General features: G+C 32.9%; 1 protein-coding gene across 1 annotated transcript in view; it reads left to right on the top strand.

Moving 5' to 3' along the window:
* The window catches only part of SPOCK3 (SPARC (osteonectin), cwcv and kazal like domains proteoglycan 3), a 452,647-nt gene that overhangs the window by 310,458 nt on the left and 117,103 nt on the right, over nt 1-25,086 (top strand). The window contains exon 6 of the mRNA XM_087437447.1: nt 7,533-7,647. Within this exon, the coding sequence (XP_087293573.1) occupies nt 7,533-7,647 (115 nt within the window). The remainder of the gene's footprint in view (nt 1-7,532; nt 7,648-25,086) is intronic.

A 25,086-nucleotide genomic window follows, 5' to 3' on the forward strand; every position in this document is an offset into this window, starting at 1 on the left:
AAATTGAATAGATAATACAAATCAAAAGGCTGTCAGTGCCTTTGTTCCCATGATGTGCAGAAACACAGAAGATCCACAGGGACTTGTCTCCCAACACTACAAAATAGAAGGTTAGCTCTATGATGTCAGAAAAACTAGATATTCAGATAAAAGTCATAGAAGATGAAGAGGATTGCTACAAAATAATAAGTTAATTCACCTGGAAAATCTAATATAATAATTCTAATCTTGCATGTATATAATACAATAGTCTCAAGATATATAAAGTAATCTTGTACGTATATAGTAAAATAGTTTGAAGACATAAAAAGCAATTTCTATGGGAAGAAACTGTCAGATCTCACTAACACATTGTGAGATTTCAGCACTCCTCTCTTAGTAATTAATGGAACTACAGAAAACGAATGTTAGGCTCCTCGCCTCCCTTACCTGGATCAGAGTAAGTCAGTGGGACTCACTGCACAGTGGTGAAGGGAGAAGGGGTGAACCCTGTAACATAGCCCTGGAGGTGTGCCTACCTGTGCCTAAGAACATGGTGTATTTAGTGGGGAAGGTTCCTGGAATTTGTATGCTGAGGAGATGACCAGTAAGATTGTGAGATTAGTTCTCTTGAGCAATTAAGAAAATAGATTGAGCACATACATTAATCCATGTCTCTCATTTGTTGGAGAAAGTACTTACAAACATAGAAAATGGGAGGCTGGAAAGAATCTTGAGATATTGGATTGGAGCTGGAGGCATCAGGATGAACTCATGTTGAATATTTTTGGGTTTTTTAAAAAATATGTATACAATAACACATATGGAATTGGTTACAGATGTATTTGTGTGCATGTGTATCCTAGAAGGATAGTTGTTTATTTACAATATTTAATAAATTATCAACCTCTGAAGGTTAACTAGTTTGCTTCTATCTCTGTTTCACCTTACCCTTAGTGTCTTTCTTTTTTGTATTCACCTTTCTTATATAAACTCATATTTAATAATATGTTTTAGCCACTCAAGTTAGGAGGTCCTCCCTCTTCACCATAGCCCCAATGTTGCCGGGATTCTTCCCTCCCAATGTGTATGCTAAAGCCATGGTCTTAGATGTGCATTTATTCCTGTAGGCAGTCAACAGAGGGCACTTTCACTCTGGAGCTGATGGTTTCTCAGGTTACCCTCTGAGGTTTGCTCAAGAGCAAACTTTACCCAGTGGAAAAACTAAGTTTTATGGGTTTGTATCTTTGTGTCAAAGCTATTTGCACCAGACCTTCCCTATCTTTCTCTTTTAGCACATCCCAAAGTATATCATTGCTAGCAGTGCATAAAACTGCATAGGGGCTATTTACCATTAAGCATAAATCTTAGCTATAAGAATAGTACATAACTTTAGATAGGCTCTTGGTATTTCTTGTGCATAAAAAATGAGGAATTTCCTCAAGCTTTATGTTTATTAAAACCATTAATATAAAAATTTAAGTATGTAAGCCCAATAGACATTGAACTGTATGCACAAGATATCACACTTTAGTATATTTTTGTTTGCATAATTGTTGAAGTCATCTACTACTTTGAGATTTTCAGAGTCTTTTCTCTTGTTAGCTACATTTAACCTTCTGTCCTGAATCTTTCATCTCCTTGTACGTTCTTTTAAAATCCCTTGTTATTTACTCCTATTCTTTTTCAAAAATTCACTTCCATTTATATCCATAAAAATAATTTCTTCTCAAATGTCATCCTCAATTTTAGGAGTACTTGGTATCATGATCTTCTACTTTCATCCATTTCTTAATTATTTTTAACCATTCCTGCATCTTTCTGGAAAATTCTATGAGTTGTTATCTGTCAAAGTCCATATTATATGCTAAGATAAATAATGAAAATGTAAATCAATAGTAAGTTAAAATGATTTCATTAACTTTTTGTATGTATTATATCAGTCATCAAACAACATGTTTTTATAGATTTTATTTTAATTGAAGCTATTACTGATAATTGAAAGCAACATTGGTCTGGAATAATTTAAACAAGAATTTTAGTTTAATGACAATTTCAATAAAATGTAATAATTAAATGATTATGAAATAAACACACTATCCTTTTGATCCTTAAAATATTTTATTACCAGATTTTCAAGTCTACGATATCTGTTTACAACAATGGCCTAACAAAGAGGAAAATGCGTATGTGAACACTGCATTTAGCACACAAATCACAAAATAAGAGACATTTGACAACAGATGATCTTATAACTCAATTAAATAATTTGATAATATGAAAAACAGGTTTTTTTATATGCATACACTCACAATGTCAACTGAGGTGAGGGGATACACAATCCTGACATTCTAGGACTACTTTAGATTAAATTGAGTTCACAGCAGAATGTAATGCAGCATTCCATGTACATCTGTGAACACCCAGATACTCTTTAAAGGGAAACCATCCAAAAACCAGTATTGCATCCAATCCTGAGTTCATAATCCGTATGTCAGGTTGTTTTCACTTTGGCACATTCTGATGTTGTACCACAGGATATTGTAAACTGTGTGCCAAATGAGAAGTTTCTGCTAGGTATTTTGAGATGTGTTTAATCTGGGAAGAAAAAATATCTGTAATAATAATACCTGTTTGAAAAATAGAAGATGTACTTACTGGTCCAGAGAATATAATACGTCTAAGAGAATGTGTTCAGTAAGATAAAGAAAGTATACTTTTTTGCCTCATCTTTTTCTGGCGATTCTCATTGGTCAGGTAATCTAGCTGACAACAAGAGCAATATTTTAACTGGTTCGTGATTACATGACAAGGATTGTAAATTTATTAACCTGAGTTGAAGTGCCCTTACTGTCCTCATGTCATCTCACCTCAGTTAACTTAAATTCAACCAGTCCTCTACAATATAATTGTCCCCACTTATTCGCTGGGAATGCATTCCAAGACCCCCAGTGGAGCCTGAAACCACAGATAGTGCCAAACACTATATATATATATATATATATACACACACACACACATATATATATACACACACACACACACACACTATGTTTTTTCCTATACATACATACCTTTGATAAAGTTTAATTTATAAATTAGGTACAGTAAGAGTTTAACAACAATAACTAATAATAAAGTAGAACAATTATAACAATATATAATAATAAAAGTTACTGTAGATCTTAGCAACCTTAGCATATAATTTTTTTCTTTCCTTATTAAGTCAAGAACTTTCACCTTTTCACTTAAAAGAAGCACTTTAAAGCTTTTCTTTGGCGTATCCTGATTGCCAGCATCACTACTCTTGCACTTTGGGGCCATAGCCAAAATAAGGGTTACTTGAACACAAGCATTGTGATACCGCTACGGTTGCTCTGATAACCCAAGTGGCTACTAAATGACTAGCAATACAGTGTGGATACACTGGACAAAATGATGATTCACATTCACATCCTGGGTGGACGGAGCAGGACAACTAAAGATTTTGTCACCTTACTCAGAGTGGTGTGCATTTTGTAACTTAAGAATTGTTTATTTCTAGAATTTTTCATTTAATATTTTTGGACCGTGGTTGACCGCTGGTAACTAAAACCATGGAAAGAAAAACTGTGGATAAGAGGGGACTACTGTACCCAATTTCTAGATGCTGACTTGAATGCCTGATAGAAACAGTGTGAAGTATAAGGAATAAAAAGAAATTGACTTGCATATCAGTGAGCCTTAGAGATTGCTTAAATTAAGGACTTTAATATTCTCAGAACTCAGTTGGTCCTTTTCTCATTTTGACTTTGCTTGGTAGCATCTGTGTGCTCACATCCTTAGTGTTGTCCCTGTAAAAGGACTACCTCTGTCCCCTCAGATCTAACTAAGAATGTAGAAAAAATCACTCTGACTTGCCTCATGTCACCCATGGTGAAGGTGGCATGATACAACATTTTATAGTATGAAAGAAGTTTCCCAAAATAAAGTTTCTGGTGAGAAGTTATTCAAAATAAGCAGAGTGTTATTCCTTAATGAAAACTAGAGTGTTAAACAGAGAAAACAATGGTATAGTCTCCACTTGAATGCATAGGGTCGATGAAGGTTTTTCCCATGTTTAACTCCCTGCTGTGTATGTATGCTACAATTATTATATGTGTGTGCAAAAGGTAAGTCCCTATTGAATGAATGAATCAATTCAAGGCTGAATCAACTCTTTTTTTTCCTCCTCTGATTGTCTTTGCACGGGAAACACCAGAGTGGGGATCGGAAAAATCCAAATGGAGGAAATTTCCTTGCAAAAGGGTTAGCTATAGCTGAGCATGAGGAATTCTACTCATGAAAGCGCAGATCATATCTAAGATACTGGTTGTTTAAGGTATTAAAGAGGTATAATGTAATATATTTTTCAGTCCAGGATAGATTAAAACAGAGACTAAAAAGAAGTGATTCATACATATTTCCTGATTTGTTTCTTCATTTGAATAAAAATTTTTATCACTACAATAAGAAGTAGAACATCGTTGCTATTTTTACCTCTTGCTAATTGTTTACTTGTTCTACATTGGAAGCAGTATAAAATAGTGCTGGAATCCCATTTTAGTCATATATTTTTGATCAGTTGCATAAGCTCTCAAAGATTCACTTGTAAAATTTATTTAAAAAATATATACCTATCTTACTTTGATGATCAAAAGACTAATGCATCAAAACTGCTTAACAGTACTTGACACATAATGACACCTCGATGAAAGTAGTCCTTTATAAACTATGTTTTGTTGTTTTAGCTGATTTGTATTTTCTGGATAATTAAAGTACTTGTAGTTGGTAATTTCTTTACACCATTGTTTTTATTTTACATGCATTACTTTGTGAATGCCCAAGAAAAAATTCCTAAAGAAATACAGAAGAGATCTTGAGAGTTTAGTTAATCCATTCATTGTTTTTCAGTGGACCATTGCCTAAGTCAAGGCTTCTTAATCTAGGTATTGCTATTGATATTTGAGGTCAGGTAATGCTTTATTTTAGGGGGCTGACCTGTGCATTGTAAGATGTTTAGCAGCATTTCTGGCCTCTAACTACTTGAGGCCAGCAGCAATCCCCCCCCACCCCCTAGTTGAGAGAACCCAAAATGTCTCCAGACGTCTCCTGGGGGGCAAAATCACCCCCAGCTGAGAACCTCTGACTTAAGCCATCTATCATGGCCATGGTGACTGCATCATCTTGAAAACCTGTAACAATAGCCTCTCCCAGTGTTTGCTGACCCTAATGTTTGGGGTCTTTTCTGTGGGCAGCCCAGATCTCTCCTGTGGTAAGATCATAGTTTCTTCTTTGATCTCATGATTAAACCAGTGACTTTAACTTACCTTCGCTGACAAGTGTCAGTTTTGACCATTGAAAAATCATTCTGCAGACTTGCTTTTCACAATATCTCATAACTTAAGTGTTCTCAATACTCAGGGTCTTAATCAGGAATGCATTAATCATGTCTTTCTCTACAGTATTTGCATTTTTTGGTAATTATAGACTAATGAGCATGCCCTTTATGTGATATTTTAATTCACTTATACCTTTATAAATATTTCAGCTTTGTGATAATTAAGTAAATTGAACATTATTAGAAATGCAATCAGTGAATGTAGCTAAAAAATATTTTAAAATAATACTTTCCAGGTCCTAATATTCTTTGAATAAAATTCTTCATGAAGAATCCTTTTTTTTTTCCAAAATCAATCCATAAGCAAATACAACTAAATGGTTTTCTGATCACAGGAAGCTAGATTCGTTTAACTATACACATGGGGTATATTTGCTCTACATTGGATTCTGCTGCTCTTTATAGAAACGCATATGGAAAAAAGTGTTCCATAGAATCATTCTGAAAGAGAAATTGTTTCATTTATAAAGCAATTCTTTTGCAAAGCTGTAACTATCATATCATGCAATCTTAAAGACAGCTTTGAAATTTTTAAGTTATAATTATGTCAAAGAAAATTAGCTAAAAAGAGGTGAAACTTTTTTGATAAAAGTTAAATTTTTATAAAGATTGTGCTCTTTTCTTGTAAATTATTTTCATGGTAAGTAACATTACAATGAATCATCAACTTTTGAGCAGAAAATATGTGATTCACCTTTTTAATAAACTATCAACTTATGTATTTTTGTTGTTCATTTAAGTATTTTTCGAACTTTCATTTTATTTGAATAAAAAATCACTGATAAAATAAACCACATTTAAAATGTAAATGAGTATAGCACAATGTATCTTTGAAGGAAGCTAACACATTTTCAAATTTCAAAATTCAATATTAGCTATAATTAATATTGACTTTTGGCTATGCCTGCTCATATACCACTTATACTTGCTTTTGAACTTTTCTTAAATTATGTCATGAGTCAGAATTTTCTTGTGACCCAATCCAGGATTCTGAAATATTAAGTTAAAAGAAGTTACAGTAAAGAATATTAAATTGGAAGTCTCAAAGTTTTATATAACTTACTTGGCTTTCATTAAAGCGCTCATAATTTCTTTACTATTTATTTCTACTTTTGATTAGATATTGGGCATTTTTAATTACATTTAAAATTGATTTGTGATTTTACATGACAAGATCATTTTTTTCAGTTATTGAAATATTGAATAATGAATAATAATGATACCTTTGAAGGAGTTTATTCCTCCAAAAACGCCCACTAAGCCACTACAGATATATTCCAAGTGTAATAATTTTTAATCATTTGTTGCAGGGCTAGTAAAGAATTTTGCCTGTCCATTAGAGAGTTATTTGACAAGGAAAAAAAAAATGTTGCACAGATGTGAGTAATCTGATTAGTCATTGGGTGTATTCAGTGCTTCTTGTTATCAGCTGAAGCTGAATTAAATTAGTCACTGGTGCATTTGTCGATTGGAGCCAGAAAGTCTGCCCTATTTAATTTTAAAATAATTTGCACTGAGTAAATTATGGACGTAGCCACTAAAGAAATCACATTACTGCAGAAGTAGCAAGATCTATTTCTTTTAGAGTAGGAAGATAATTATTGCCTCTTAAAAGATGGAGTAGGTTTACAATTTTTTAAATCATGTCAAATGTGCAGTTATAGAATATTATCTTAAGAGTGAGGTAAGGATACTCAGGCTTGGAATTCTGCAAAGAGTAATATTTACAAAGAAAACCAAACCAAAGGTAAACTAAAAAAAAAAAATAATCTTTTTGTGCCATAATAATTTGGATTATTTACCTTTAATTTCATTCAGCTTTTGTTAACATTTACTGAGAACCTGGTTCATGGTAGCTACTGCTGTTTGATTCTTAAAATTCTGTAGATTAGGTTTATCTCAATTATTCCTATGGTAAAATAGAGGTTGAGAACATTTAAGAAACTAGCCCCAAATGCCACATTTAGGAAGTGGTACTTATAAGATTTGAATTCAGGTGTAATGCTGTTTGTTCTACTCCATTCATTTATCTTTTCCCATACCATGTGTAATTGAATCACGAGTGTACTATTGTCACTTTTTATTGATATAACTAAATATATTTGAATTACTATCGTTTTCTCTTTTTATACAGTGCAAGCTAGAATATCAGACATGTGTCTTAGGAAAACAGATCTCAGTCAAATGTGAAGGACCTTGCCCTTGTCCTTCAGATAAGTCTACGAGTACAAGCAGAAATGTTAAGAGAGGTAAGTGATGCAAATTTATCTATAATTTGATATTTATTCCCTCTAGTAAAATGTTTTGCAATAAATGTTAAGCAATTAAATATACAATGAAATTTACTTTTATAAATATACCTAAGAGTAATTGTATTGTAAGTAAAGTTTCTTTTCCTTTGGCTTCAATTATTATAGCAAATAATGTTTTTCTATAGATTTTTCATTTATCTTGATAGTAATAGCTGGATACTTCTTTCTTATACGCTGACCATACATAAGAAAGCTAAATCAACGTCTTCTATGAAGTATTGTGTCTAGAATGTGTGTTTTACGTCCATATTTTCTTTTGGAGCAAGCAGCTGATCACTGGTAACATAGTAAATGATAAAGTAGTTTGGTCAGAGTGAAACTGGTCAGTCAATTAGCACTAATCTTTTATTTATTTTTATTTTTATTATTATTTTTTTTTGTGAGGAAGATCAGCTCTGAGCTAACAGCCGTGCTAATCCTCCTCTTTTTGCTGAGGAAGACTGGTCCTGAGCTAACATCTATTGCCAATCCTCCTCCTTCCCCCCCCCCCCCAAAGCCCCAGTAGATAGTTGTGTGTCATAGGTGCACATCCTTCTAGTTGCTGTATGTGGGACACGGCCTCAGCATGGCCGGAGAAGCGGTGCGACGGTGCGTGCCCGGGATCCGAACCCCGGCCGCCAGTAGCAGAGCCCGCACACTTAACCGCTAAGCCAGGGGGCCGGCCCAAGCACTAATCTTTTAAAATAAAGATGTCTTCCCCATATAGAGTGTATGTGTGTGAGTGTATAAAATTTCCTACTGAATAATTTCATAATTGATCTTTCTTTTGATTAGATATGGAGTTCTCAAATTTGTATTTTAATTGGTTTTTTGTCTAATAAAATAACGAAATACATATAACTTGATGCGTGTTATAGTATATAATTTGGCTTTTTGAAGATTATTTATTGTAGTTTACATGGTATTATTTATATATTCGAGATATTGTTAATGATTTTAAAATAACCTCCATGGCTGCTAGTTTCAGTTCTTTGCAACTAGAGATAAAGAAGGAAATGTAGAGAATAGATGTTTCTTTAAGTCAAAGACTATTTTATAGAGCACTATCATCAACATTTATTATATATTTTATAACTATCTGAATCTTGGAATTTAAGAATTATCATCATTGGTCTTTAATGCAGAGAGTTGATTTTTGCCTTTTTTCCTGAAAGATATGAACAATGGATATGCAGATAGGAAAAAAATCTTAGTTAATATGAAGTTTATTTAATATAAATTATGTATTTTCTTTTTTTTTTTTTGTGAGGAAGATCAGCCCTGAGCTAACATCTGATGCCAATCCTCCTCTTTTTTCTGAGGAAGACTGGCCCTGAGCTAACATCCGTGCCCATCTTCCTCTACTTTATATGAGACGCCGCCACAGCATGGCTCAACGAGCAGTGCGTCAGTGTGCGCCCGGGATCCGAACCGGCGAACCCTGGGCTGCCGCAGCAGAGCGTGCACACTTAACCGCTTGTGCCACAGGGCCGGCCGCCCTAAATTATGTATTTTCTTAAACATGATATACTTGATATTTGCTGTTATAGTCCCATGATAAATATTTTATCATAGATAAAACTTTTAAACTTCAATTATGCCACTTATATTGGTCTTTACTCATTACATAATATTAAGATAATTTAAAATTAAACTATGTTATAGCATTGCCTTTAGTAAAGCAACTATTCAATTTTATTATTCAAAAGAAAATTAATTGATTTGCAAATTAATGGTAAGCTAGTGCTCAAACATTAGGCAATGTGCGGAAAGACACCAACCGGTGTAAGAAATATTCTTAGCTGCCTTCCAGGAATGCTGTTCTTTAAGCCTTACCCTTGTTGCCTCACAGATCTCAGGCCAGCTTCAGAGCTGGTTTCTTTCTGGATTCTCCATCTCCATATCCCCAGTCTGCTGTCTCCAGCACAGCCAAATAAGGATGTTCAGCATGACCTTGAATATATTAATCAGCCTCCATACAATTAAGAGCTAATTATCATTTTATTCTAACTAAAGTACTGCAAATATCTCTGCCTTCCTCATCCCCACTCCCTATTTACATAATTGAGTATATTTTCCTCTGAAAAATCTCTTCGGGTAGGAAGTAAATCCTACCTTGGTGTTCAATATCCATGTCTCATTCTTTTCATGGAGGCTCTTAAGAACAACATTTGAAAAGGAGTACTTATAATGAGTGTATTCCCCTAATACATCACGGCGTTTCACCAAGCGTTCCCTTCAGTAAGACTTCTGCTTTAAACTTACTTTTGAATGAAAAGATATATTTGATGTAGTATCAATTTATCATAACCTTCCAGAAACCGCAAAAGGCACTCAATATACATTAAATATGGAGGGTAACACATCTGAGAGGAGGATTCCTTGTGAATAAACAATAATTATGTTTTGCATTGCTCAAATTCTCTGTACAATGTTTATACTAATATGTCAAGAAGAAAACTTTTCTTAAAGTCATATCATCAGGGGGTAAGGATCATTTGTGTTCAATTGTGCATAGAAAGAGGCAAGACAAATTTAAACTAATTCTGCTCTGATAGATTGTCAGGGCAAAGCAAGTACAGGATTTTGCTAGCTGCTTTGGAAAAGCAGAACAGAAAATTGTGAATGTCGTATCTACACAGTGCCAAAGGCCAAGAGACATGGGAAATGTAAAACTTAGTTCAGTATCATTTCTAATCTTTCAGCTGTCATTTACATTGGAAGTATGCCTTTGGTAGACTGTGAAGTGCAGGAAATTTTATTGAAGAGCATCTCTGTTCTAGAAAAAGTGAGGAAGAAACTACCAACAATGAAATAGTTCTTAAATCTTTCTGACTTCATACATTTGGGGTCAAATTGACAGCATAGTATGTTTACACTCTGTTAAAAACTGAATGAATTCTTCAAATCGACTTGAAATATATTGAAACTAATAAAAATATATTTTCTTTGTATACTAGGAAAAACGTTAAGTTCTCCTCTGTTCTCCTTGTGTATTCAGTAGTGTATGTGCATACATTGGTCTAAGTATATACATTCAAGTAACCCAAATAAAGAAAAATAGGTAATTTACATTTTAAAAATTCTAGATTTTTACTTGACATAAGTAGATAAGCATAACCCCCTTCAATCAGTAACTTAACTATACAGTTTTCTGCTTTTCTATCTCATAAAATCAAAATTACAAAGGCCAGTGTTTCTAGGTCCCTTTAGTAGTTTACTTCCTTTTTTTTATATTTATTGTTTGATCACAAATATAGAACGATCATTTGGAAAGTTAATCAACTTGATTCAAAGAATATTGATATGTCAGCTGATTTGTAAAGGCCCCTAATGTATTTCATATAGGCAGGTTAATATGAGATTCATAGTTGTGAACATGGACCATTTTTCACAGATTTTGTATATACATATAGAATGCGATCCTAAATTTTGGAAAGGACTTGCAGAACCAAAGATCAAGAATGTTGGGAAGGACCTTAGAAAGCAATTATTTTGCAGTTGGTAAATCCAAACTCTAAGGAGTCTCCTACAGACATATCCTAAATTATCTACATGACAGTGGTACATAAGCACAGTAAACTTGAGACCTATGATATATCATAAGTGCTCCATTTGATCATTCATTGGATTGGCTAGATTTAGAAGAATCTTTTGACGTTTTTCTTTGGTTTCAAAATTGAGTATTTTAAGATCCAAAATACTTTATTTATTATTATTGGTTTTATGTAGCTACATATGGTTTTGCATATCAAATCTTATAAAATTTTTATTATTTTTAAATAATATCACTTGAATAATTTTTACTCTCACCCCAACATGCATTTGTGCATCTAAATACACTCACACACCTTCATAATTTGAATGTTGAGTTTTAATGGAGAGGACCATAGAAATGGAAGAGAATCTGTAAAAGATTTCAACATTATCAAAAAGATAAAAGCAAATAAGTGTTGGTGAGGACGTGGAGAAAAGGGAACCCTTGTGCACTTGTTGGTGGGAATGTAAATTGGTGCAGCCATTGTGAAAAACAGTATGGAAGTTCTTCAAAAAATTTAAAATAGAACTACCATATGATTCAGCAATCCCACTTCTGGGTATATATCCGAAGGAAATGAAATCAGTACCTCAGAGAGGTATCTGTTCTCCCATGCTCTTTGCAGCATTATTTACAGTAGCTAAGGTATGGAAACAACTGAAGTGTCCATTATATATACATAGAATATTATTAAGCCTTAAAAAGAAGAAGATCCTGCCATTTGAAACAACATGGATGAACCTGGAGGACACTATGCTGAGTGAAGTAAGCCAGACAAAGAAAGAAAAATGCTGCAGGATCTCTCTTATATGTGGAATCTAAAAAACTCAAATACATAGAACCACAGAGTAGAATAGTGGTTACCATTGGCAAGGAGGTGGGGGAAATGGAGAGATGTTGTTCAAAGGGTACAAAGCTGCAGTTATTTAGGATGAATAAGTCCAGAAGTGTGATATACAGCATGATGACTGTAGTTAATAATACTATACTGAATACTAGAAATTGGCTGAAAGAATAGATTTCAGATGTTTTCACTACACACACATAAACACATACAAAATGGTAACTATGTGAGGATGAGATATATTAATTAGCTTGACTGTAGTAATCATTTCACTATGTGTGTGTATATATATATATCAAATCATCATGATATACATCTTAAATATATACAATTTTTATTTAAAAAATAAAGGTTTCAGCAGGTCAAGCTAGGTAAGAGACGACAGAGTAGAAAAAGAAGATGGAATCCTGAAGGCATGAAAGTCATGGGGCACATTTGAAGAAAGTAAGTATTCCATTGTGTTGGTTATGTAGGGTACTTTTAAGAAGGATACAGTGCAAATTGGTCATTGCAGGAGATGAACTCTTTGGATTTAATTCATTAGAGTCAGACACATAAAGAAGTTGAAGTTCTTGGGCAGAGTTAGCATTTCCATAACAGTTTTCCTAAGTTTTATCTGTGTTATTGTGCTACAGAGGTAATGTTATTTGGTTTGGGTGGGGTGGGGGAGATGCATTTAGAAGACTATTTCAGCAGTTTGGAAAGAAGGCCATCAGATCCCAGCAAGGATAGTAGATGCAGAAATAAGAGGAGAAATTGAATTTGAATAATATTGTTGAAATGAAAATCACAAAACTTGAGATCCAATTGGATATGATGGACAAGAACAGGAATGCATAACAGATAACTGAAATTAGTACTCTGGATGATTTATGGAATGCTAACAAAAAAACACCAGCTTAGTTTTTCTGTGCCTGTGGTTCATAGTTTCCACTCTCTCCTCACCTGTATTTTTTTGTATGACTCGTGGTTCCTTTTATCAGAAGCTGAGAATCATGTAACTCATCATATTTCCCTTTATGCTTTATTCTCTAAGAATGTCAGAATTAAATAGATTCTCAATCACAGAAACTCTAATGGCCTATGTAAAAGACTTGCTTGCTCCTAATTTTGATTTTCTGTGCGTATTTTAACTGTGTTACAGAATTTCTTTTTGTTTTATGTTATTATCCTGTGGGGTAGCATAATTTATTGGCTAAGAGTATAGATTTTAGAATCTCAGAACTGCATTGGCTGTGTGGCCTTTGGCAATATGTTTAAATTTATGAGTCTCAGTTTTCTTCATCTATAAAATATAAAATATATAAATCAAAAAGATTTATGGATGTATTTCCTCAAATTAAACCATCTTTGCATTTCTATTTCATTTTAGTTGATGATACTTGTAAAATGCTGTTGAATTCTAATAAATTAAAATTTTCTCATACATTACATGTCATTTGTAATTTTATTTTTTATGCTTTTTTATCAGGTTGGGTTACAAAAAAGTTGGAGAGTTTTCATGTTTTTTTATAGGCAATAGTATTTATATACTTTGAAAACAATCTGTACATTGAGAGTTTGAAATATCACAACAAAAGAATTCTGTGGCATAGGAGCTATTATTGGTTATTTTCTTTGATAAATCTTTCACATTCTTTCATAGCTACTGGCCTTTGCAGTGTCTGTGTGTGCGTGTATGTGTGTGTGTGTAGCTTCTTAATATAATTATGTTAATTTATGGTTTCTCAAATAAACATCTGCTTATTTAGATTTTAAATGCATTAACCTAAGTTGTACGTGATATTATTTTTGTAATTAAAAACAACCTTTTTAGGTCATTTAAGATCTTCAGGAAAGATGTATTATAATCATCTTAACAACAACTCTGAACACATTTGTTAATGCCTATACCTTCATTCTTTCATCATTCTAGCAATTCTAATTTTGTGGAGTTATTTTATTTAGAGTTTCTTAAATTCTTCAGTACTTGGCTTTTGCTAATTAGTTTATATCAGAATATGTGTATATTAAAATGCAAAGTTGGCACAGTAGGACTAGGACGAAGGTTAGGAGAAAGCAATTTCAATGGTTTGTATGCTGTGGCCAAGAGTGACTAAGTTTTCCAAACACTGGGCCTTCATGTCAGCCACACATTTGTAAGCACAATGGGTTCAGCAACAAAGTACAAGGACATTGTGCTTGCTTTTGTTCCTTCTTGGTACCCACATCAGACACAAGGTGGAGAAGGACTCGTTCTGAGTCCCTCTTGTATCAGAGATCATTGGTGCCCATGAACTTCTGGTGTGTAGTTAGAGATCATTCAACAACAACATAAAGAAAAAGATAGTTCTTCTTTTAACAAAAGATACTCCCTGTAAGATTGGTTTTTAAATAGATGTGGGGAACTACAAGTTTGTAAAGTCTTCAGTTGTCTTTCCACATGCTAAACTAGAAAGCCCTATAGTTTTTTGTTTGTTTGTTTGTTTTTTGCTGAGGAAGATTAGCCCTGAGCTAACATCTGTGCCAGTCTTCTTCTATTTTATATGTGGGTCGCCGCCACAGCATGGCTGACAAGTGGTGTAGGCCCACACCCGGGATCTGAATCCATGAACCCTGGGCCGCCAAAGTGGAGCGTGCAGAACTTAACCACCAGGCCATGGGGCTGGCACCCTAGAAAGCCTGATAGTTTTATCCACAGTAAGATAAGATAGGAGGATAAGTTCTTCTGTGATGTGACAGAGTCAGTTTTTTCTCTGCTTATTTCGTTGCCCTGAATCCTGTGGAGCTTTATTAAGAAAAAGAATTTATTTAATTATTGTGCTGTGATTATACCTTTATTTATTTAAAGAACATTGAGGAGAAAGTTGTGTATATCTTTTTTCAAGTGGTAAAAATATTTAGTTTTAACATTTCGTTTCTATGATGGACTTTTAAAAAATATCTCCTGTATAATGGAATGACTTTTCAACCAGAAACGGTTTAATATCAATGTATTGATATACTCTTGGAATATGCATACTTCTCCATGAAAAATAATATTCATAAAAATGATAAATTCCTATATAATTTTGTTTTACTAGATTCATAGAAAAATAAAATTATTGCAAAGTGTGGCATGATGATTTATAATAAAAATGAAGTTTAATCTTTTGGAATATTTGAAAGACATTCCTGGATTAAAATTAACATGTGTTTGAAAATAGAACATAACCTGGAAAGGGATGGTTTTAAATGTGGAGATTGTTATAGTTCTTCTCTGAAGAACTAGTTTTGTGTATGTTGCCACTTAAGTGATTAATTTCAAATTTTACACAAATATTTTATTTTCTACATGAAATTATTGTGGGGTTAATTTTTATCTTCCTTCTAAACTTTAGTTAGAAATTTAGTAGTTTGAGTTTAGGTAGTTGTATGTTATCAGGTATAAAAGTGGGGATAGCCCTGTATTAATTTTTGCAATACAAAGGACTATTTTTAAGTATTACTTGTTTAAATCCTTTCCAGCATATAATCTGACATGTTTTTTTGAAAGTAATTCTTTACAATGTGCAATATAAACACACTTTTAAAAGCAGGGGTTATAGTAGCAATATTTAACAACAAGTATGAAATGGGCACCAACAAACCGATTGACACAAGCCCAATCAGAACTGATGTCAACTGTGGTATGGCCTACCAGCACTGAGAGTTGAACATTAGACTTTAAGACAACCAAAAGATGAAGTCAGAAATTGAACATTTCTGGGTTTAAAATGGGTATATTGAGGTTTATTAACAGTGTGATATCAATCAACCCTTTTCCTGAGATTCACATGGTAAAACGTGTACATTTCTTGAAAGAATGGATAAAATTACACTGGATGGAGGGATGCTGTTATCTAAACAGTCTTGGTGCTCAAACCGCTATCATACTGGTCTCGTCTTCTATGTACTTTAGAAGTTTTAATCGTAAACCAGAAATCAGCTTCCATTCAAGCTTAGAATAAGGAAGAAAATAAATAATAATTACATAATCACAAATAAAGTATAAAATCACATATTTCCAATAAGTCACATGCCCACTGTCTGCCTTATCCACACAACACTTATCTAAGAAGTGTAATTTACCCCATACTGAACAGTATTGTCTTTCACTAATATTAAAGATAATATAAGATAATGAGATGTTTGCTATTCTACTTCTAATATAGAATTATTAGCTTTCCAAATGTACAAGTCAGGCCAATTGACTTGTATTCAAAAGATATTCTGTGAAATTCTTTTGTAGGTAAAGGAATCACAAGATATATTTGAAGTTTATCATCACACATTCTGAACAGTGTTTTGAAATGATATTTCAGAGTTTAAATTATAGTTTCTTTATGTAGCTTACCTAATTTTTCCAATACTCTTGATGAGTTCCCAGGATCCTGAAGATAATTTGAAGCCTCAAAATAGGAAAGGAAAGCAAAATCAATGGTGTATTTATATAGTCTCATAAAAATATTGATTTGACATTTCAGAAAATAGGAAAAAAATAGTCAACTTTAGTTATAGAAGTAATGTCATCTATATTTTATAAAAGAAAGAAGTCATGAAGCCAGACTGAATTAAAAGCAGAAAAAATGAGAATATATTCTTTTTTCTGTAAAAGTATTTAGAACAGGTAATTTAGTTCAACTAAAGGCTCTGTATATGCTACTCTATACTTCTTTATTTTGTAATAATACTTTTAAATCATTTGATGACCTACTATCAGTAAGTTTTAGTGAATAATTTTTATCTTAAAAATAGAATAGAGAGGCTGGCCCCGTGGTGAATTGGTTAAGTTTGCTGCTCTCCACTTCAGTGGCCCGGGTTTGTGGGTTCGGATCCCAGGCGTGGACCTACACCACTCGCCAGCCATGATGCTGCGGCAGTCCACATACAAAATAGAGGAAGATTGCACAGATGTTAGCTCAGGGCTAATCTTCCTCAAGCAAAAAAAAAAGAGGAAGATTGGCAATGGATGTTAGCTCAGGGTGACTCTTCCTCGGGAAAAAAAAATAGGATAGATTCTGCTAATTATGTTTCAAATCATCTGTTACTTTGTAAATGTCTACAATAAGAAAAGAAAAAAAGCAATTGAGTGATTGATGTTTCTTTTTGTAGTTTAAAGAATGTAAATTGTGCCTGTGCATTTTTTTTATTTGAAAATGCTTACGAAAGTAAAATTATATTTCATTTTATTCTGTATACCTCAACAACTACTTTTAAAGGCATATTTTGAAGTTCTTCTTGGTTTTTGTTTTTTATTACAATTTATCTTTTCACTATTAATTTGATTAATTTATTTGGAAATCATATTTTTAAAGTCCATGAATACTAAGTAACAAAGAAGTAATATTTTGAGTAAATGTTTGAACAAACCAGGCCACAAAGATTTTCAGTGAATTCAGCATGAGAGGAGAGGTCATATTAGATTTTTGAATATTTAATTTAGGGTGTGTGAAGGTTAAATATGATGGTGCAAGAATAGAAAAACAAGAGCGTTTAGGAAGTTGGTAATAATTGAGGCTTGAGAGGATAGTGATTAAAGTATTAGAGATAAGAAGCAAGTGATGGATTCAAGAAATATTCTGGAAGTTAAATGGTCAGGCCTAGTTGATTGACTGAATTTAGGAAAGGAGAGGTGGTCAGGAGTCAATGATAACTCCTGATAAGATTATGATGATATAACAGAGGTGGAAAAATTGTTAAAATATCTAGTTTAGATGGGAAAATCATTAAGTTCAATATTGGACACTGTGTGTTAAGGTGTCTATGGTCCATCCAAGCGTAGACACATTTGTGTTGACGCGTCTGAGGGAAGAGGTCTGGGTTACAGTAAACACTGGAGATCCACTGAGGTGCAAAAAGTGAGAAAAGTAGAGTGAGAGGTCTGGAAAAGACTAACATGCACAGGCCCAGAAGAGGAAAACAATCTCTGGAGGATTTCATGAGGTGAAAATGAGAAACAGCAGAGAACAGTGTCCCAGAAGCTGAGAAAAAAGTTCTGACTTGAAAGAGACAGTGAGCTTGACTCTTGAATGTTCTGTAATATGAGGCCTGAGAAATGACCACAGAGTTTGGCAATTAGAATGTTATTAGCGATTGTAGAAAGAGCAACTGCAGTCTAGTGGAGGGTTAAATGAAACAATGCAGGCAAATTACTTGGCATATATAATTGGTATTCAGTAAACATTTATTCCTTCTTCCACCACTGCTTATCTCCCACTCCCAAGATGTAATTCATTTCAGCCAATATGGTGGGGTTGAGAGAATACAATACATGTATGGAATGTGAGGTAAAATAGTGAAAATAATATATATCTGACATCTATTATGTGTAAGGTCCTTTGCCTCTATTTAATTTACTCCTCCAAGCATGTAGGTATTATTGGTATACCAGTTGGACCCATGGGGAAACTAAAGGTCATATAGTTAAGGGGTATATGCCCAATTTAAAATAGTTACTATGTAGTCTTTCTGTCTTCTAAACCCACACTCTGCATATTTCTTTCTAAGAATAAAGAGACTGATTTCAACCAAGGTTTGCCACCTTTGTAAACTTTGAATAAATCCCTTAAATTTGTTGGGCTTAAACCTTTAGCAACGTAAATGTAAAAGGGCTGGACTAATATTATTTACTCTCATTAGTATATCCTTGACACTCCTCTGGGTGCTTTACATATATTATTTCATTTAATCCTCACAAAACCCTGTGAAGTGGATTCTATTTGTAGCCTCACTTTTGAGATGATTAATTTGAGTCACAGAGGAGTAAGCAACCAGTCTAAAGTCACATAGCTACTACGTGTCAGAGTGAGGATTTGAAGCTATGCTTATTGCCCCTTAACTACACTATCATTAGTGTGGGCTCTTCAAGGTCTCTTTTCTATTATGGTCATATGTCATATGCTCTTTCAATAACTATATGTATTTTGGGTTAGATGTGTAAAATAACTTATAGTATTTGTATTATGTTATAGTTACCAAGAAGAGATATATAAAGAATGACATTAGATTTTCAAAATGAATTGATACCAGCAAATGTGTCTGTATACATTTAAAAGAAGCAATGTTAAATCATTTTAGGTTGCTTGTTGAAAGTCTAAAAATTTATTGGCTAACTTTGCCTACAATCTTCGCCAACTTCAGAAAGTGTATACTTTCTGGAGCCAAATTTTCATAAAATATTACATAATAAACATTCTTTGATGCCAACAAGGAAACACATCATTTAGTTTTCTCTCCTTAGATGTTTTGTTTGTGCCTTCCTTGGTATCATTTTTAATGTTTCCAGGGTGATGCAGGAAGACAGTTATTTCAGCAATAGACAAGCTACCTAATGTATTACTTATTCATCTTTTTGGTGTATTTTCTTCCAAAGTATATTTATGCCAATTTTCTACTTATTGGTAAAATGATTACTGTTTCTATTATTATTTTTATAGAATTATTAATATCAGGTAAATGTAAAATAACTTGTATTACCGGAAATAAGAATTTTTTCAAGAATTTTAATATATGATTTTCTCCAAGTCATCTCTCATAATGAAAGTATGATTTATCTCTGAACAAAAATGACCTGATGAGGAGGACTTTTGCATTAATGTGCTCTCAAATGTAGTGTTGAGTCATTTTATTTTACTTTCTACTCATTGTCCTTTTCAGTTTTTCATATTTTTCCCTCTGTTTATCCTCACCAAAGACCCAGTATGAGATAGCACTTGGTTTAAACATTATATTTGCCTTAAAATATATTTATATTTATTTGTTCTTAGCTTAGAGTTTCTAAGGAGAGAGCTCTGATTTTTTGTTTTAATGAAAATCTTTTCTGAAAATGTGACAGTTCTATTACCATAAAGGAAATATTTTAACTCTTAATAGCAGACATCACCCAAAACAGAAATAAATTATCAAAGAATGTTTAATAGTAACAGAGAAAATAGCCACGGTGAAATCTGTTTTTTGAATTGCAACATATAAGTTTAAAGGTTTCTGGAAGGTTTAGAATTTCAATTTCTATAAGGGGATTTTTTTTTTTTTTTTTGACATTTGAAAATAATTCATGCACATGGTGAAATACCAACTAGTACAGATGGAGGAATAATGAAAACAGCTGTTCCCTGCCCTAGCACCTAATATCTTATTTTATTGATTGGAGGTAATCACTTTTAACCACTTTTGTATTTAGTGCTTTTGTTGTTCCTATAATAGATATATGTATTCCTTCACCGATGATGTATCAAATATAGACAATATCTACTGTCTATTTTGAAAGATAAATATTCAGCTTATTTCACTACCCCAACTACCATCTCCCAGTGGTGACAGTCAACTATTATTACAGTTATTCTATTGACAGTTTTTTAACTTTAAAAAGTAAAATTGTTTTCTTATTCCATCAACTTCAGAAAAGTGTCACTAGACTCCCTTAATTCCCCACCTCCCACTCATTCACCTGGACGGCTTTCATCTGTATGTATTTTATGTTGATTACGTGTAAACACTATTCTTTAAAGTGTCTTCTAAGATTTGTTGGCAGTTTGATTCTAACTGTTGAAAGTCAAAAATACTGTTAATATTATTATGTCTGTAAATAATTTTTACCATGCTATGTAGTTGTAGATAATAATATTATTCTTATGTTTAATATAAAAAACTAGCTTTTTGCTTTTTCAGTCCTATTTTATCTCTTTTTTTCTAATTCTACCATGCTATAGATACTTGTCCATCACCACTAATACTATAATCCTTGTGCCACTAAAATGAGAATGCCAAGATCAAATGGATTATCTTTTCAATACTATCAGTTGCTTAAAATAATGCCAAATTTTAGTTAACTTTATATTTGAACCATGACTCTTTCCCGTGAAGTTTCTGAGTAGCTTTCTTTTTCTTCTTGGTGAAAAAATAAAATCATAAGAAAAAGCCACTCACTTTTTCAGTGGTCTTGGGAAGCAATTCTCCATGGTATTTCTAGAAGTGTTGAACAATCTTTTCAAGCAAACATCCTTGGAACCTAAATAGAGTGTTTCCCTCCAGGTTAGTGGGCAAATTTATTTAATTACAAGTTAGTAAAGCCCTCTACTTCTCTGAGATTTGTTTACATCCTATGGATCCACTGTGTGCACTATTCCACTAGGCCTATTCCACATTGCCTCTGGGGACTTGGAGGGCAATGAGAGCTCATGCTGCCTGCTGTTTCATGAGTGATAAACTGCCTAAATTTTTTCAGAATTGTTTCAATTTTTGGAAATGTGGCAAGCAACATTTCAGTTTCCTGCAACCATTTGCCCTCTCCTGGTGCTTGGTCCATTCTGAACCTTTCTACCCTTCTGCTCCAATCCAGACCTGTTGTCTAAGCCTGCAGTAAACTCTCGTCTGTAACTCTTATCACTGGTGCTCCTGCTTTATATCTGTATTTTTTGGATTCAATATCTTCCTTTTTTCTCATGTTGTCTCCTTTGATTTTCTTGAATATATCCTTTAATATTTCCTTGAAAGGGGTGTGTGGATGGTAGACTTTTTGAGAACTTCAATATTAGAAAAGTTTATATTTTGATTATAGGATTGTTAAATAGTATGACTGAGAAAAAAATACCAGATAAAATATCATATTCCCTCAGAAATTGAAGGAATCAATTTTTTGTCTTTTAGCTTCTAGTGTTGTTGATAAAAATATCCTTTACATTATGTCAAATGCTATATTAATAACTGAAAAACTATCATAATTAAAGCATTATACCAATAATATTGATATTCTTTTTAGACTAAAAAATTGTACCTACCAGAAAACCCAAAGCTATATATTAAACTAACTAGGGATTTAATTTCTTCCAAATGTAAATATTTTAATCATACACAGTTTCTACCTCTTATTCTTCTAAAGATGCAAGAATATCACAGAAAAGTGACATTGATTACCAAAAGTAATGGCCAACATATAAGTTTAAACTTATATGTTATTAGTAATTCACGTATTGTAAGTATGACAAATATCTCTGTACATCTTTTAAAAAACTTTGTATATTAGCCACTCCCCTATCAGATATTTTTTTTACAGATTTTAGCCACAATTAAGGATCATAAAAATAAAGCACACAATTATTTGTTTAAGAAAAAATGCTTTATCATTTGGACATATTAGCTGAAAACTTCTGATGTTCTAGTCTATTCATATAAAGTCTTGATATAATTACTTAACTAGGTCAGACAAAAGAATTTTTATTAAAATCCTACTTCAGACATTACTTCTTCCAATAAAGTATTAAATTTGCATCTGGCCTAATTTTCTGTCATTTTGCATATATTTCATGTACCAGGTCAAGTTCTACAATTTCGATTTCTAAAAACTGTATAAAGTCTTCTATTTAAAACATAAGTATCCAGGGAGGTCCTAATGCTAAAACTCAAGGTGTCGCGGTCAGACACATATATGCTTACATTAGTGATACTGCCACTGACTTGAGAAAATTAGTGAAACACTCTAGTTTTTGGTATCCTATTTTGTAATATAGGTAAAATAAAATTCACTGGGTTTGAAGATTAAATTGAATAAAGTTGATACAGTGTTCTTGGCACAGTACATAAATGATAATTTCTATTTGTCAAGGATCTCTATTTTTCAAGGGTCTGGGATTATTTTCTCTACTCGAAAGCCAAGTTAGCCTACACAAGTTTTATAGACGCTGGCAGCAGACAGGAGATTCTTAGATCAGAGACAAAGGACTTGATTGCTCACAGCACAAGCTTCATGTTCACATTTGTTCCCTTGACCTCTATGCCCACAGGTGTGATGTGGAGCAGCCCAGGGAGATGCTGTGCACACAGTGGGTTTGAGTCCCAGCCAAGGAACTGCAAGCTTAGGAAACCCCCAGTCATAAGAAGGCTAATAGCAAACATGTCCAGTCTCTCCCCAGAGGAAGACATCATCTTTATTATTCTGGACAGCAAAAGATCTGCCCTCTGCTCTGTAGGTAGATAGTATCACAGTCTCCCAAGACTGTCTGCTCTACAAACATGTTTGGGACCAATGCTGTTAAAGAGGTGTTGACACAAAAGAGACTCATGGGGAACTGTCTCTCAACAATAGTATTGACAATTTCTTCCTTGCTTCCTAGTGAATACTCACTTACTTTTGAGCTCTTTGATGCTATTTTGACTTCTTTCCTTTTGACTCTGTCCCTCTCGCCTCGACTTGAGTTCTGTACCCTTCCCCAGCTATCGACCCTGCTCCTAGCATCTTCTACAGTGCCTTGTTTATAGAAGGTGGTCAGAAAATAATTGTTTAAATTAAGTGAATTGCATTTATGAACTTATTGGCCAGAAATCAAAATAATGTAGCAGTAACAGTGAATCTTAGAGAAGGAATATTAGAGTTTATCTCTACTATGATTTTCAAAGTATAGGACACGTTTTCTATAGATACTTGAGATGAAGACTTTCATTTCAATGAAAGTTTATTGGAAAAATATTATTAGTGCATCAAGCTTTTGAAGTTAGTTCATTGCTGAGTTTGAAGCTAATTTTAAAAATTGAAATAACTTTAAGTCAATTTATACAGAAACATTAACTGAATAAATAGTTGAAGAGCAAAAACAGCACTCTACAGTCTTGGTTTGATTCCTGTTCTAATACTTATTTGTAAGCTCTGTGTCCCTGGGAAAAACATTTAATGTTCTCAGTTTGCAATATAAGTAATAACTCTTACAAGATTTTGTGAACTTTAAATGAGATACTATAAGTAAAAGAATGTTTTAATTTAAATAAGCTTTTAGAACATTTTAGAATCATTTTTGATTTACAAATGATTGCAAAACATTGCAAAGCTAGTACAGGAAGTCACCTTGTACCCCACACATATACATTTGAGACTCATTCTGTCAATCTCTACAAAAAAGCTTGCTGGGAATTTGATTGGGATTGTGATGGATCTGTAGACAAAAATGCAAAGAATTGCCATCTTAGCCAAATTGAGTCTTTCAATCCATGAACTTGTAATTTCTCTCTGTTTATTTAGATCTTCTTTGATTCTGTCATCCGGATTTTGTAGTTTTCTACACACAAATCCTGTACATGTTAAGTTAGATTGACAGTTAACTACTAAATTTTGGGGATGCCATTTTAAATGGTGTATATATATATATATTTTTTCATTTTGAATTCTAATTGTTCATTGCTGGTATTTAGGAAGATGACTGACTTTCGTTATTGACCTTATATCCTGCTCAATTTGCTTATTACTTTCAGGAGGGTTTTTTTTGGTAGATTTTTTTTGGAGTTTTTTATGTTATCACTCATGTTGTCTATGATAAAGATGGTTTTATTTCTCTATTTCCCATATGCATGCCTTTTATTTCTTATTCTTGTCTTACTGAAAGAAGATCATTTCTTCTCTCCAATCTTGGGCAGAAATTGTTCATTCTGTGTATACATATATATGAGAAACTTTCCCCCATTCTTAGTTTTTAATCAGGAATGGGTTTTACCTTTGATGAATGATTTTTCTGTATCAATTGATATGATCATATGTTTTTTCTTACTAGGTCTATTAATATGATAAATTGCATTGATAGACTTATGAACATTTAACCACCCTTACTTCTAGGAATTAATCCCATTTGATACTGATGTATTATCCCATTTTATATATTGCTAAATTTAATTACTAATATTTTATTAAGAATTTTTTGCATCTATATTCATGATAAATTTTAGTTCATAATTTTCTTCTAATGTATTTATGTCTTTTTGGTATTAGGATAATGATTATCTTATGAAATGAGTTGGAAAGTGTTTACTTATCTTCAAATTTTTGGAGGAGATTATGTAAATTGGTAATATTTTTTCCTTAAATGTTTGGTAGAATTCATCTGAAAACATCTGGGCCTAATATTTTCTTTTTTTGCAATTTTTTATTTTAAATAATTTGACTACTTTAATAGACATAGGGCTATTCAAGTTATTTACTTCTCTTTGAATTAGTTTCAACAGTTTTAGTCTGTCAAGGAATTGATCTGTTTTATCT

Source organism: Ceratotherium simum, chromosome 12 (genome assembly GCF_057802395.1).
Source record: "Ceratotherium simum simum isolate JZ-2026a chromosome 12, ASM5780239v1, whole genome shotgun sequence".
NCBI lineage: Eukaryota > Metazoa > Chordata > Mammalia > Perissodactyla > Rhinocerotidae > Ceratotherium > Ceratotherium simum.